This window comes from Toxorhynchites rutilus, chromosome 2 (assembly GCF_029784135.1).
Source record: "Toxorhynchites rutilus septentrionalis strain SRP chromosome 2, ASM2978413v1, whole genome shotgun sequence".
Lineage (NCBI taxonomy): Eukaryota > Metazoa > Arthropoda > Insecta > Diptera > Culicidae > Toxorhynchites > Toxorhynchites rutilus.
Window position 1 is genome coordinate 196346352 of NC_073745.1, and position 17269 is coordinate 196363620.

A 17269-nucleotide genomic window follows, 5' to 3' on the forward strand; every position below is an offset into this window, starting at 1 on the left:
AGCAGATAAACGACCGCAAAGGGTTAATATTCTAGTATTCTAGTATGTACTTTTCATCGAAGACAATCGCGTTGGCGGAGATTTTATAGTGGGAAACCTGAGAAGGTAACCGATAGAACTCCTTTTTTTTGCTTGCTAAATAAATATATAAATCCTTTGACCATTGACCATACAATAATTAAACAGAAGAAAAAAACTAATCGCCAGCTGATATTTTGCCGCAAAACATCAGCGTCTGGCCCACTGTGAACTTATATCGGTTCACAAATGGCATCGCATTGGTGTTAGTGAACGTGTCCGTACATGTACATTCGCGTACATCACCTGATACGTTAGCAAAAAGTCAGCCGAATGAATTGTATACATATGAAAAAGAATAGAGGAAACTTAGCTGGATTGTTTTTGGTGTAACTAACTAATAGCTAATAACTAATAACTAATAACTAATAACTAATAACTAATAACTAATAACTAATAACTAATAACTAATAACTAATAACTAATAACTAATAACTAATAACTAATAACTAATAACTAATAACTAATAACTAATAACTAATAACTAATAACTAATAACTAATAACTAATAACTAATAACTAATAACTAATAACTAATAACTAATAACTAATAACTAATAACTAATAACTAATAACTAATAACTAATAACTAATAACTAATAACTAATAACTAATAACTAATAACTAATAACTAATAACTAATAACTAATAACTAATAACTAATAACTAATAACTAATAACTAATAACTAATAACTAATAACTAATAACTAATAACTAATAACTAATAACTAATAACTAATAACTAATAACTAATAACTAATAACTAATAACTAATAACTAATAACTAATAACTAATAACTAATAACTAATAACTAATAACTAATAACTAACAACTACAATTATTACTTAATGTTACAAACGTACTCCAGACATCCGAATATCGTCTCGTTGATTGCTGTGTAAAAAGAATTGGTTTGTTAAATTTCAATATAATTTTTATTTATAAAAGGGTAAACCTGTGAGAGTAACATTGCTCTAGTTTTCTCTTCACCCATAGGCACAAACCTCAATGCACAATCATCTCAGCGAACATTTAATTTGATAATATAGAACGATCTCACCAAATAATTTCACGAGTGTAGAATTGCATCTCGATGCTATATCAGCAGGCGTCGAATATGTCACGCACACAAGGCTACAAACAGCTGTCGCTTGAAGCAGAAATAAAAATTCTCCGAAAGCTAAATGCTTTTTTTTAATGCCATAAACATGTATCACTTGTATTACTGCACTCGAACCGAACCTTACACATTCAACTCTCAGAGATATTATCACGCTCAGAGAATATAACCATACATACACTGACGACCGACGAAACATGAAGGCAGAGAGGCACGGAATCCTGATCGAATGTATGGTGAACGGAAATTTCCTCACCAATACATTGACATAAGCGCGGAATGCGACAAAATATGGCGTCAATGTAGGAAAAAAAATCCTATTCTATCGAAGCTTTTCTATGTATCACTTTGTTCGATAGCTATTCTTCACGATATAATCAATATTTATTACTATTCACAACACAAAACTCCAGTTCCAGAACAGCGCGATATGCAGCCGAAACAAAAACACAAACGAAATAAATGGAGCTAGCAAAAACACATCTGTACGCGACGACTGTTCGAACCTCTCTCTCTATTATGATTGCATAATTTACAACACAAAACTATCGCCAATCGTAGCATAAAAAATTAGGCGATTGTTGCATCGTTACAGGGCCAATGCACACGGGAGGAGATACAATTGGGGTTTCAGCGTAGCGAAGATGCACTATTTTTACGTACGGGTTATGAAGCACGCACGTACGCATACAAATATCCATATATCGAAGGCTTGAAGCAACTAAATATACACACACTTATCTCCTTTTTGCGCTCTTCTCAACAGAAGCCCTTTCTGGTAATATTGCCAGTCTAGATTAGCTTAGCTTGATGATTCCCCACACAATTGTGTAGCTCAGAACCTTAATGAAATGGCGTCAGTTTGATGCAATGATTACAATCATTGCCAGAGACATTAACGAGTGAGTAATCTGGTCGCGTCCACAGATCAATCCAAAACGAAGACATGTGACGACGCAAAACAAAGAAGAACAAGCTATATTCATTCATTTGAATACAGAACGTTAGTGAAAGTTTGCCGTCCTTCTTTGCTTGAGACTTTAAACTGCTTCAGTTCATTCGTCTCTAATCTTCAAAAAAGCCCTTGGAAAACTTTACTTTATCCATCATATTACTCCTCCACCCCATTGCCTTGAGAAAGGCATTCGATCCCTCCCCGTCCAGCTCGCCCAGCAACGATGTTGTTCAGTCGATTTCCTCGCGAAGAATGAAAGTTTGCCAATATTACTCTTCGTTCGTCTTATTTTCCTTTGTTCACGGTATGAGGAAATGGGAATGCTTCCAATTTTCATCAGTTTAAGCGATATACAGACTATGGGATTGTAATGTATAGCATATCAATCAAATCTTAGGGAATTTCCGATTCGTTTGGTATGTAAATCGCCAAAAACCGTTCGTGGCAAAAATAGTTATTAACGTTAACTTTATTTCATAAAAACGTGACCTGTTTTCTGATTTGGCACCCTTAATGAAAGACGTAGTTCTACGTCAAAAGCATTAATTATTGAAAAAAAAACGAAGAAACTATCTAACTAATATGTGAGTCATATCGCCATGGCCAATAACATAGGGCCCGCCTTTTCATTTATCATTGATAACAATTTCGATCCGTTATTGTTGCTGTTTGTATTATTTTCCAAATCTGATAAACATGGGATGTAGCTTACGAAATGCTTAAGCTAATGCAATCAATAACTCGATTTTTTTAATTTTTGATTTGATCTCCTCTGACTTAATACCGACCATTTATAGATAAATACACAAAGCGGCCGGTTAATTCGGCCGAATTATCACTCTTTATTGAAATTGTGCTTTTCCGTCACGTGAGATGGTCGTTTCGGACGGACGGTACGAACAGCAAATGTTGTTTGTGTCGTTGGCCCAATAAGAACAATAAGTTTTTTGTTAAGATAACGTTTGACATTTTTCACTCCTTTCATAGACATTAAAAAAGACAAGATTGCATAAAATGCATAGATATGTTTCCAATCGATTGATGCAAAAATCCGTGCAATCTATTGATGGATCAATGGTCGACTCATCAACGTTTGAAATTATTTCATTACATGTTCCCTTTTTTTCATTTTACACCCTATATCTTCCTGACAAAAAATTTAAAAAAAGTGAGATATAAACTTCACCAGATTGAGAGTTTTTTACGTTTACCGATTTGGGTAAATATGCCGTGTTTTACTCGTTAAAACACGATAATTATGATTGAGTTATCTTTCATGAGTATATTCCCTAATTTAGCATTCAATGAAAACAGTCAATTTATTTATGATGAAATCGTACTATCAAGCTGCTGAATGTTTCACAACCTACAATTTTGTAGGGCATAACAATGCAACATATCTAACGTCTTTATTTTGGCACAAATATTCTTTGAGTCTAAAGGTGAAATGAAAATAGATGATTTTTGGCCTTAAACAAAATTGGACATGACGTTTTCAAAATTGGACATGTTTACGAGCATATTATAGTTTCAACCTAGTTTTATAAATTGTATATGCTGAACTACATACATTGAATACATTCATCATATTCATAACAATAATATGTCCAATGAAATATACTAATACATTTGTGATGTTCCAGACACTCAGGACGAAACTTCTTCGTCTTCTGAGAATTCGCCTTCCAGTATATCTAGGAAATCTAAACCACCGTATCCGCCAAGAAAATCGGCGAAATCGTCGCAGAACCCGACCAAACGCCACGTTCGGAGTTCCAGCGGATATTCGAGCCACAACGAGGAGACTACGTTTAGGTACTTGCATCGCTTCCCAACCCACGCCCTACAATCGCAGCCGACGAACCCTAATAGCCACAATACCAATGCAACACTTCGCTTTTCTTCCTCGTTCCAGTATATCTAACTATCCGAACTATTCGGAGCACATAACTCCGCCAGCCAGGTTCTCCGATATGCTCGGACGGGACGCCACACTGGCCATCTCGTCCGTGAATCCCTCCGGGCTGGTTGGCAGTGCCAGTGAGCTCTCAAGTACGAAAAAGTCTAGCAATCACTCGCCAAGACCCCGCGCCAATCAGAAGCTCCAACGGGAAGCGTTCCAAATCAATGTATGATGGGAAACTTATAGTGACTTTCAGAATATTTGAAATTACTATTTTGCGATAGACACTCACTCACCCACACAAAAATTCAGAATAATCGTCATGGAGAGCGAAAGCAAGAGGGTCATCAACTAGGAGCCAACGAATTTTGATTCTACACTGCTCGTTCCGCATTAGGTTTACAAATGTTCTGTTTATTGGATGAATGTATGATTATACTCTCTTTTATCGCAAGCAATCTTTTCCTGAAACCTGACTACAGGTGAAATGTGAGATGTAAAACCAAAAATCCAAATTGAAAAGTTGTTATTTAATGATTTATGAATAGATTCAACAAATAGATAGTTATTTGATACGAAAAATTTATTGATAAAAAAAGAAGAAAAAAAACACCTTTTGCCAAAAATGTACATTGACTCATATCGGTGCGATATTTTAAGCTGTCAGTTGTCTGCTACTCTAAGTAGAACAGTGTAACTTATTAGGCCAACGAATAGTGATGTATGAACTATTGTAAGATTATGTAGACTAGTTTCAATAATCTGTCACTATGTTTACGTTACCACATATATATAATTCTAAATAGCTAGAATTTTTGTTGGACTGTATCAAATACAAGTATTACGAATTTCCAGATAACACAGCTTTTACGATGGAGGGTATTATTTTGTAATAGTGACGCGTACAATAAGCCTAAAGATGAGTCCAAAATTGACGGGAAATGTTTGATTTTAAATCATACTCATTTGATTAATGATACGAGCGATCGTGTGGTTAACGTGACAATCTCACAGCTCCGTTTTTTCGAAGTTAAATCTCAAGATCGAACATTAATCATACGACTGATTCATTCCCGCAGTAGTGGAAACTTAGAAAAATTGGTTGAAAATTATGAATTATGCTCCATTCTTTTGGATAGTTTTGTCGATTTTTAATTGCTATATTGAACATTGTTAATGAATGTGTAAGCAGTGACAGATAAATTATGAGAGGAAAACCCCAGTCTAAAACCCCACAACTGAACTAAAACACTATGAGATGTATATAAATTCATGAAACGCCGCGGCGACAAGAACATATACAACACTAGATACCGAACTATGGTTATAATGCTGGTACTCGCCAGTTATCACACGGAAATTAGGTGGATTTCGTCACATGTGGTAAATATGTGGTTGAAAATTTTCATTTATTTCGAACGAATCCTATATTCTGTATGTCCTGTTAATGAAATTATAATACCTTATAGTTTCAGTTCGTATTTCATGTTGCGTTTTTGAGTTTTTGATTTGAATTGAACATTGCATCGCATATCACACCACTAGTAGCAGAAATCAACACTCACATATCTAAATCTCAAGTGAAATCCTGTACAGAATCGTATCAACGTTTGCAAAGTTTCGGAATACCAAAATTAATTTATGAACACTGTGAATAGAGCGCCTTAGATAAAACATGTAAATGTGAGAGCAGCAAGGAGTGTCGTTTTAGGTCTCCGTGATTGACATTATATTTATTTCCAAGTTCCCGTTTCGTTCGCTAACAGCTACAACCTAAAATGTGTTTTGAAATGAAAATAGCTAGCTTATGTTGAAAAAAAAGAATCGACTGAAAAAACGCCATGATGTCACACGTCATAGAACCTTACTAAAGCCTAAAAAAACACAGAATCTTGGATAGATGTAAAAATGACGAGAGCGCGAATTGAATATAATGAAACCAACACTAATATGACAATATCGAACGAACCCATTCCAGGTGTGTTTATCTTATTATAGTTTTTAAACTCACACTGAAGATAAAGGATTATATTTGTGAGAGCGCAATAGACTAGACACCATAACAAAATAGATATTAAAACGAAGAAAAAAAAACCGACAAAACCAGTTGTAACCATCAAGCACAAATAGACATACATAAAACAAAACATACAAACAAAGAGCAGCAGAACACAACCATCAGAGATGGATACACAGACATAATAGCAGAAATATACCTCGTATTTGATTGCTTTTCCCAACATTGGATAAACATATTGCATGAAGCAGCAGTCGTCGCATTGTAAGCACTAAATATACCGAGTAATAACTAATTTGCTAGACAGATCAACTTTGGTTGTTTTTATCAATGAACACACATACTTTGGCTATAACAAGAAATTGATGGTTGGGGCTAGGGAATCAGTGAGGAATGGTATCAAAATCCATTTTGGTATTATGAAATTTTAATGTGAATTTAACGAACTTTCTGGAAACGAAGTGAAAACTTACAATAAAACGAAATAATAAAAATTACTTCATGTTTATTTAATGAAAGAAAATTAGAACAACAGTTGAACAGTTGCAGAGTGGGCCAACGATTCTAACAAACTTAAAACACGCAATGTAAAAAATAATAGAGAGGGGAGGGGTTTCAAGAATCGACCGCATTGTTGACGTATGACTCTATCTGTTTTTTTGATTCATTTCGATACCGCTCGCTTATTCTCGAGTCGGCCGGTGTATACAAAATTGTCCTTACCAGTTGGTTTTGGACAATCTGAAACTTCCTCTTGTGAGTTGAGTTACGCTTCCTACCACACGATCGTAAAATCGATGCTCTTGCGGAATTTTCTTTGGGTTGGTGTACCTCTTCGCGAACTGCAACAGATAGAGGCACTCGTCCTGCTTTCCGCCTTATGATGTGCACCAACTGGACGATGAGGTTTAGCTCCTTGCGAAACTCACTCATGTCAACATCTCTCCAAATAGCTTAGCTATTATTAAAGGAGCCAAATCAGAAAACAGGTCCCATTTTTAGGAAATAAAGTTAACGTTAATAACTATTTTTGCTGCGAACGAATTTTGGCAATTTGCAATTTGACATATCTAAGGTTTGTTTGATATGTTAAACATTACAATCCCCTTGTGTTTGATGGTTCAAATTGATGAAAACATGAAGCACTCCTATTTTCTCTTACTTTTGTTCTGTTCATTTGCCTGCTTACCAGTGGCGTCGAGTGAAGCTTTCGCACCCGGGGCGGAAGAGTCGATTTGCACCCGCACCACCCCGCTAAAAAAAGGAATAAATCACATTTATCTAATTTCTTCATATAAATTCGATTCATTCTGCTCCCCTAAAATCATGCACCCGGGGTGGTCCGCCCCTCCGCACCATCAGTCGACGTCACTGCTGCTCACCTATCCGTGCCGTCTATAACGAGTAACTTATGTAGTCGCGATAACATAAACAACGAAGGGGTGCTTGAGCACCTTCTGGCAAGATCATCTGCTTGTTCATTTCCCTCTATACCACAATGGCCAGGAATCTAGTACAGATGTACCGAACTTATCTGACTTAGTTGCCGTGATAAACAAATGCATTCCCAGACAATTTTTGAAGAACACATCCAAGTGGCACTCTGCAGATCGCCTATTGTACTCAGGAGTGTGGTAATGGATCCACGTTTCATCCATCCACACATAACCTATTGACAGATGAACCTCTCGAAATGAATCATTTTTAATGGCGTCATATGTTGAAAAATCCTGGGACGCTTCAGCCCATGTAGTATTACTGTATTTATTACTTCGTGAAAAGGTCACAGGAGGATTGTGTCCGAGACACGACCGCATAGTAGACATAGGATTCCGTTAGAATATCTGGTACATGCTGGTGCAATGATTTGGTGGCCCTGAAAAAGGTCCGTTTTGTTTGGTTGTTGGGTATTGTTTGTTCACTCCACCAGTGTTTACAACCGAGTGATAAAGACAGAAGAATGGTAATTCGTCGTTGAATGGTGCGTATCACGATAGAAGATGCCGAAGTGGAATGAGATATGACGAAAGTCGCCCTCTGTAGCCCTGGACAACATGGCTCCTGTGTACTGTATGGATGAAATAAAGAAAAAAACTAACCAATGCAATATAATATAATCAACATTATCAAACACAATTATTATTTGTTCTCACCCCAAAACATGTTACTTTATTATAGAGAAAACATAATTAAAATGGAAAAGGTAATTTTCTTTTATAATTTTTCACTCTCTGAGTGTTTATTCAACCCATTTCCACTTTCGCTTCAAACCCAACGGAACACGATGCTCTGTGCATCAATGCGAATTTCAATTGTACTAACAGCATCTAATACGATATGTAGAACATATGGGAAATTACTTTATCAATTTTTCTCGCTGCATGAACATTCCTCGGGTGAAGGTGAAGACAACAAAACAGACAGCTTAAAACGGACGATCCGTTCTCGAGCGGGAGAACACATTGTTTTCCATGTATGGAAATTGAAAAAAATCGTTTCATATTTCAAGTCATTTATAACACAACCGCTACCATATACAATTTTACAGCGTTGCCAATGTTCCAGTTTGAACTGGATTCTTCCAGTTTTTTTTTCACTCGATCCAGTCAAACAGTTAAACCCTAAAATCTTCCAGTTTTTTCAAATATCATCCAGTTTTATCCAGTTTTTTATATGTGTACTTTAGTTTTACCCATTTTATGTAAAATTAATTCAAAATGTATAAACAATATCCCTCACTCACCCTTCCTATCCCTGGCCCAAATTATTTTTTTTTACATTAATCGTTCGTTTGATCCAATTTGCGTTTACCTTGGATTGATCTTTCTTTTATTTCACGCACAACTCAGGGTTATTTTATTCTTGCTTACACTTCCGAATTTCTAGGCTTCCTAGTTGAGACTAACTGAACTACCATTCCAACTAGAGCCCGTGTGCTATGCTGGCCCTCCAAATCATTTCAGAAGACCTTATTGTCAATGAGATTAATTGACTTTGATTGTTATGAACATAAAACCCAAGTAATCTGGTTCCCGTTTACATCAATGGGATATTAGTTTTTAATGGTCTCTCAAATGATTTTTAGTTCTAAATAGCATTAATATTAGGCTGTCAAAAAAGTCCTGCGGTATTTCCGCGAGGTGTCGTTGTAAGCGCGTAGTTCTAGTTGTATTCATTGTATCGAGTCGAACTATAGCTTGTTGGAAAGGTATTTTTGTGCGCTATAATATAGTCCTTGACAGTGTTTTGTTTGGTTAAGTCGTTCGTGAGTTATAGTGTCGCAAATATGGAGCAAAATAAAGAGAAAATCCGACATACTTTACAGTACTACTATGACAAAGGCAAAAATGCATCTCAAGCTGCCAATACAATTTGTGCAGTTTATGGACCCGATACAGTTTTCATTTCCACCGCACAACGATGGTTTCAACGTTTTCGTTCTGGTGTAGAGGTCGTCGAAGATGCGCCACTCTCCGGAAGGCCTGTCGTCGAAAATTGCGACAAAATCGCTATATTAGCTGAGAAAGACCGGCATAGTAGCAGCCGTAGCATCGGCCAAGAGCTGGGGATAAGTCATCAAACCGTTATTAACCATTTGAAGAAGCTTGGATTCACAAAGAAGCTCGATGTATGGGTGCCACACACGTTGACGCAGAAAAACATCTTTGACCGTATCGACGCATGTGAATCGCTGTTGAATCGCAACAAAATCGACCCGTTTCTGAAGCGGATGGTGACTGGCGATGAAAAGTGGGTCACTTACGACAACGTGAAGCGCAAACGGTCGTGGTCGAAGCCCGCTGAAGCGGCTCAGACGGTGGCCAAGCCCTCATTAACGGCCAGGAAGGAACAACTGGACCGCTTGAAGGTAGCACTCATGAAGAAGAGGCCATCTTTGGTAAATAGAGGCCGCATTGTCTTCCATCAGGACAACGCCAGGCCACACACTTCTTTGGTGACGCGCCAGAAGCTCCGGGAGCTCGGATGGGAGGTTCTTTTGCATCCGCCGTATAGTCCGGACCTTGCACCAAGTGACTACCACCTGTTTTTGTCCATGGCGAACGAGCTAGGTAGTCAGAAGTTAGCCACAAAAGAGGCCTGTGAAAATTGGCTATCCGAGTTTTTTGCCAATAAGGAAGCGAGCTTCTATAACAGGGGTATTATGAAGATGGCATCTCGTTGGGAACAAGTCATCGAACAAAACGGCGCATATTTGACTTAAAACAGATGATTGTAACTAATTTTATGAACAAATGAAAATTTAAAAAAAATACCGCAGGACTTTTTTGACAGCCTAATATATGGATCCGTTCAATCCAGTTACAAAAGAGATAGTCCGGTAATGATCTTATGCATTATATTCAATAAATATTCCACACCACTAACATTAATTTATACATTTCATTCAACAATATTCTACAATATGAAAAAAGGCACTTGTTCAAAAAAGTTACTCCTATACTCGCGTCGGTGTGTCAGACAGAAAGTGATAAAAAGTGGTACACGTCCCTTTGCATCAACACATGCGATAAACTAAACGATGACGAACGACGGATAACGAAGCTAGAGAGAATCGCAAAGTCGTAGTGTTGATATTTTTTGAGAAATGAACGAATTATTGATTTCTCGGTCTGACAGACCAATACGCGAGTATAGGAGTGTTAAACAAATAAGTTGAAGACGGGTTGAAACGAATGTAATAGTCACTTGTTATAGGGCTCTTGCTACACATACATGCAGAGCATCTGTTGGGCAAACATCGCTTGTTTTCATTCGAAGTTTCTATGGAGCAGAAGCGGATTTATTATCAATCAGCGTTCTAGTTGATGATTTCAATATAGTTGCGATCTTTCTACTAGCGCAAAATATTTCGTAGAGCTAACATGAATTTTGTGAAACAGTTAGGCAAGCTATTCCACGACTTTCCCACTAGATTTGAATTGAGAAATTAACAGGAAAGGATTATCAACATGTTGATTAAAGTCACAAAGGGTTGAGCTCAGGTTCGAATACTTCCTTGTATTTTCCATGAATTAGCTAATTGATGGATTTTCTCCGTTTCCGATCCATTTTCTTATAAACATATTTCACTTCTCCGCAGAGCATTCAAGTAGGGTAACACGGGGTGAGTTGGATATACGGGGTGATTTGGACCACCCCTTTATCTCAAAAAGTACGGATCAACTTGGATTTTTTATAATGTCATCTCCTTCTATTGTTGAACCGTATGTGTCTAACGTAAAAAAATCGGTAAAAATAGATAGGTGGAAGGAAACGGTAGCATGAACACAACAAGCACTTTGATTGTCAAAAAGTGTGAGTTTTCCGATCGCGGTTTTAAGGTTTCCCCCGGTGATTAAACAAACTTTTCGTGTATTGTGCAGTAAAGTTCTGTTCGTCTACAGAAGAGGAACAATCTGATGCAGCGAAACTGTCAGTTTGATAACATTAAATGGAATTAATTGCATTTTAATTTTTCCATGTTGTGTGGGGTGACATGGACACGTTTCTGTGTGGTGAATTGGTCCTACAGGTTTGAAGCTTTTCTTTGGTCTAATTGATTCCAGATGCCGCTGAAAAGAGGATGGGCAGAAAACATTGTAGGAAGGGAGAGCTTGGAAGAGCAACGCAGGCCATCAAGAACGGATTTTATTTGACCAAGCATTAAAAGTGTTTGAAAATGCTCGAAAAACAGTGAATAGATCTATGCAGAATTCGAGATGGTCTCAATTCAATTTTTCAGGTCGGGAATCTGGCCAAGAGACCTGGTATCGATCCCAGAACACTGTTACTGATTGTAACATTATCCCAAAATACTTTACATAAACATAAGTATGTTTTTTTCGAATAAACACACACTGGTCCAAATCACTCCGCATCAAGTTTTAATGTGCAAAAATCATCTCTTTTATTTTATGATATATTTGATAATTTGAAGCTTGATATAGTGATAAAACATTATTGATTGGGAGAAAACAAGTGGAGCTCAGTATACAATGTGACATTTTTTATTTAGACCGTATTGGTTTAGAAATATTAGGCGATTTGCTTAGGTGGTCCAAATTCCCACCTTTTCCGCTACCCGTAAATCATAACTGGAGGTTGGTTAATCTTTCTGAATATGTTCTTAATTTCAACATAATCAACCACTTTTTTGGCGGAACAAACCACCGAATAAGGATATCTGCACACGAATGTTCATTATAGTGTACTTCTTCACGAGACCAACATTCCAGGGCAAAAAGCACAAAGCCTACATGGGAACACACCGGGTATACAATCGTAATGTGCAGTTTGCACTGATTGATTATTCAAAAAGTTGCACATTTTGAATAATCAATCTGCTTCCATTGATATGAATCATAGCCATAACAGAAATTTATATTTTTCTCCGTGTATACGACTTTGATACTGAAAATAAATATTTTTATGTGAAGACACATATGTTCACATGTTTTTTTTTCCCAAAATATATTTTTTATTAAGGCACATGTGGCGTTAGCCTGACGGGGCCGGGAGTTCAATATTTTGACAATTTTTGTCTCACAACTATGTTAGTAATATGTAACCGATTACTCGCGGTTGGCTCGAGGTTAGTATTACAAGTGTTCTCATAATTGGTATGTTGCAGTCTTCGATGATCTGTACGTGTGCCCGACACGGGCTACTTCCTATTGGGATGCAGCTGACCATTAATCAGCAACGCCCCCCTAGTATGTACCCCATATCTAGCGTGGTGCGTCTTCTCGACTCGAGGAATCCAGGATAGAATGGTCACTAGCCGGCGCAATCATCAGCTCGTGTAGAGTTGTCATGAGCGGTACAACCTTTGGCTCTTGTTGAATGATCAGTGGACTGCACAACCTTCGGCCCGTGCATCTGTAAAGAGTGTGTGTATGTATTGCCGCGACTAAGTAAAAGTTTATCGATCGGATAGGAGGGATATGAAACGGGGACACAACGAAGGAAACATCATTAAACGTTGACATCGGCGTTTCTGAGGAACAGGTATAGATGAAGCAGAAGATCAGGATCCCGGCTACCTAAGATATCCCGGACGGGGATATCCGATTGTCTGCCTTTTGCTCTCAGTGCTCTAGAGAGCTGAGAGCGAGCAGCATGGAACCGGATACACGACCAGACAACATGCTCGATGTCGTGGTAGCCATCGCCACAATCACAAAGATTGTTTGCTGCGAGCCCAATGCGATAGAGATGCGCGTTTAGGTTGTAGTGATTGGACATAAGCCGAGATATCACGCGAATGAAATCACGACCTACATTCAATCCCTTGAACCATGCACTCGTCGAGACCTTAGGGATAATCGTGTGTAACCAACGACCGAACTCATCTTCACTCCACATGCGCTGCCAACAAACGAGTGTGTCCTGACGAGGAATGTGAAAAAATTCATTATAGGCAATTTGCCTCTCAAAAAGTGTGCCTTCTGAAGCGCCCACCTTAGCTAGCGAGTCCGCTTTCTCATTCCCCGGAATCGAGCAATGAGAGGGAACCCATGCTAAGGTAATCTTGAATAATTTTTCGACCAAAACACTCAATAGATGTCTTATTCTTGTTAGGAAATAAGATGAGCGTTTATCAACTTTCATTGAGCGAATTGCCTCTATTGAGCTGAGACTGTCTGAAAAAATAAAATAATGGTCGATGGGCAGTGTTTCAATGATCCCTAGAGCATAGTATATCGCACCCATTTCTGCGACATACACGGAACAAGGATATTTGAGTTTGAAAGAGGCACTGGAATTTTCATTGAAGATGCCGAAGCCAGTGGACCCGTTTATGTATGAACCGTCAGTAAAGAACATTTTATCAGATCCAACTTTCCCATATTTTTCCGAAAGTATCGACGGAATAACATTGGAGCGTAGGTGATCTGGTATTCCATGGATTTTTTGTCGCATGGACAGATCAAAAATGACAGAGGAATTGCAAAAGTATGGGAAGCAAACTTGGTTGGAGATGCCTGGTGAAGGGTGCACGTCGTGGGTAAGGTACTCATGGTATAAACACATAAAACTTGACTGAGGAGTCAGTTGTAGTAGATTTTCGAAGTTATCAATCACCAATGGATTCATGATCTTGCAACGGATGAGAAATCTGTAGGATAATTCTGTGAACCGAAGAGTAAGCGGGGGTACTCCTGCCAAAACTTCGAGACTCATCGTATGTGTCGAATGCAAACACCCCATGGCTATACGCAAGCAACGATATTGTATTCTCTCCAGCTTGAGAATATGAATCCTGGCAGCTGATCGGAAGCAAAAACTGCCATATTCTAACACTGACAATATCGTTGTTTTGTACAACTGAATGAGGTCTCCTGGATGGGCACCCCACCATGTTCCGGGTATTTGAAAAACATAGAGTGTTGGATCGTTTTGCCGGATAGGTAAAGCTGGAATTGGGCGGGTTCGTGCTTCCTAGAAAAAACGACCATTTCAGTTTTCTCCGTAGAGAATTCGATACCCAGCTTGAGGGCCCACGTGAACAGATTGTTCATGGTATCTTGCAACGACTTTTGCAGAGCGACGGGATTAGTACCCGTGATGGAAATAACTCCATCGTCTGCAAGTTGTCTCAGCGTGCAGTCTCTAGTTAGACAATCATCCATATCATTGACGTAAAAACTGTACAAGAGGGGGCTTAGGCAGGAGCCTTGCGGTAGGCCCATAAAACTGTAACGAGAAGATTTTGAGTTGCCATGAGAGAAATTCATGTGCTTTTCTGACAGTAAATTGTACAGGAAATTATTCAGAATTGGTGAAAGTCCATGATTATGAAGCTTCTCTGAGAGAATTTCCATGGAAACTGAATCAAATGCCCCTTTGATATCGAGGAAAACGGAAGCCATTTGTTCTTTGCGAGCAAATGCGATTTGGATTTCAGAAGATAGCAGCGCGAGACAATCATTCGTCCCTTTACCTCGGCGGAAGCCAAACTGCGTATTTGACAGCAAATTGTTCGTTTCGACCCACTTGTCTAAACGAAGTAGAATCATTTTCTCTAACAATTTGCGAATACAGGATAACATTGCAATCGGCCTATACGAGTTGTGATCGCAAGCCGGCTTGTTGGGTTTTCGTATTACTATCACTCTCACTTGTCTCCAGTCATGCGGGACAATATTCAGCTCCAGAAACTTGTTGAACAAGTTCAGCAAACGCTGTTTTGCCAAGTCGGGAAGATTCTTCAATAAGTTGAATTTAATCTTGTCCGACCCCGGAGCTGAATTGTTACATGAGAGGAGGGCAATTGAGAATTCTACCATCGAAAAATTCTCATAATCGCAATGGAGCGGAATATCGCGTACGACGCTTTGTGCAGGAACAGAATCGGGACAAACCTTCCTTGCAAATTTGAAAATCCAACGGTCAGAGTATTCCTCACTTTCATTGGTATGGTTCCAGCCACGCATTCTCCTAGCCGTATTCCAAAGAGTACTCATAGCGGTCTCCCTTGACAAACCATTGACGAATTTCCGCCAATATCCACGCTTTTTTGCTTTAATCAGACCTTTTAGTTTGGCTTTTAGAGCTTGGTACTTTCGAAACCATTCCACTAATCCAGTTTTCCGGAATTTTTTGAAAGCGGATGATTTTTCAAGGTAGACCTTTGAACATTCCTTGTCCCACCAAAGTGATGGAGGACGACGTCGGAAAGTGGTAGCCGGTACACGTTTCTTTTGAGCTTGAAGTGCGCTATCGTAAATCAAACTTGATATAAAATTATACTCTTCAAGGGGAGGAAGTTCATGCATCGAAATGATTGCTTCAGATATTAATTCTGCAAATTTTCTCCAGTCAATATTCTTCGTGAGGTCATACGCAATATCGACTGACTCACTAGATTTTGATTCATTGGCGATCGATAAAATTATTGGTAGGTGATCACTACCGTGGGGATCTTGGATTACCTTCCATGTGCAATCCAGGGATAATGAAGAAGAGCAGAGAGATATGTCTAGCATGCTTGCCCGTGCTGGAGGGTTGGCTATCCTAGTTGCTTCCCCAGTATTTAAAACTGTCATGTTGAAGTTGTCGACAGATCATAAATCAACGTGGCACGGTTGTCATCGTAGAGTGACCCCCATGCTGTTCCATGGGAGTTGAAGTCACCTAAGATTAACCGCGGCTCCGGCAATGCCTCGATAATATCAAAGAACTGATGGCGGCCTACCGTTGTCCTGGGAGGAATATATATCGAAGCAATGCAGAGTTCTTTGCCATTGATTTGTATCTGGCAAGCGACAACTTCAATGCCTGTAATCGATGGGATAGTGACTCTATAGAAGGAGTGACGTTTTTTGATCCCTAATAGTACGCCACCAAACGAGTCGTTACGATCTAGGCGAATAATGTTGAAATCGTGAAAATTCAGCTCGTCGGCTGAACAAAGCCATGTTTCACAGAGAGAAAATACATCACAGTTAGAACTGTGAACTAAAAATTCAAATTGGTCTAGTTTAGGGATGATGCTCCTGCAATTCCACTGTATGACAGTGGTCAAATCCTTGACCTCTTGCGCTGAATTAGGCATCGAGGGAAATGAACGCTGCTAAAAAGCCACATTTTTCTTTCAAAAATGTTCTCACAACCGGAAGCAAACATAATACTATGCTTTTAAGAGGATCATTTATATTTAAAGCATTTAAAATGTTATCCACAAGGTCTGAAAGCGCAAGCAGGCCAGGTAGTGGCTGTTGCTTCGACCGCGAAAATGGAACAGACGTGTTCGTTGTTGTTCCGGGAAGTGCTGAGGACCCCTGGTTGGTAACATGACCACGTAAACCGGGAGGTACTTGCTTCGGCCTATTCTCAGCACGTTCAGTTCGAGGCTTCATTCCAACTTGGGAAGTTTCGGTATTCTTTCTGGGGAGTGATGGAAAAGAAGTAATTTTTCTTTTCCTGATGGCACCCTGCGATGTACCGGAACATCCGGCATTGGGAGCGTCAGCAACAGGCTCGTCGTTCTGCAGAATGGAGTAGGGATTGGCCTGTGTCGTTGGCACGGAACTCTTAAGCATTTCTGCAAAAGTCCGCTTGGAACGTTCCTTTAAGGAACGCTTGAGTTTTTCCCCTCGTTGTTTGTACACCGGGCATTGAATAAGATCATGAGGAGTCCCGCCACAATGAAGACACTTGTGCTCTTTCGCGCAAGGATTCTCATCATGGC

The 17269-nt window shown here is 38.9% G+C and overlaps 1 protein-coding gene across 7 annotated transcripts in view; it reads left to right on the forward strand.

Moving 5' to 3' along the window:
- LOC129770824 (cell adhesion molecule Dscam2) overlaps positions 1 to 6550 on the forward strand; it is a 388958-nt gene extending 382408 nt beyond the window's left edge. For all 7 annotated transcript variants that reach the window (XM_055773919.1, XM_055773924.1, XM_055773923.1 and 4 more), the window contains exons 20-21: positions 3799 to 3970; positions 4071 to 6550. In XM_055773919.1, coding sequence (XP_055629894.1) covers positions 3799 to 3970; positions 4071 to 4290 — 392 coding nt within the window. In that variant the 3' untranslated portion in view covers positions 4291 to 6550. The remainder of the gene's footprint in view (positions 1 to 3798; positions 3971 to 4070) is intronic.
- The last annotated feature ends 10719 nt before the right edge of the window (positions 6551 to 17269 follow it).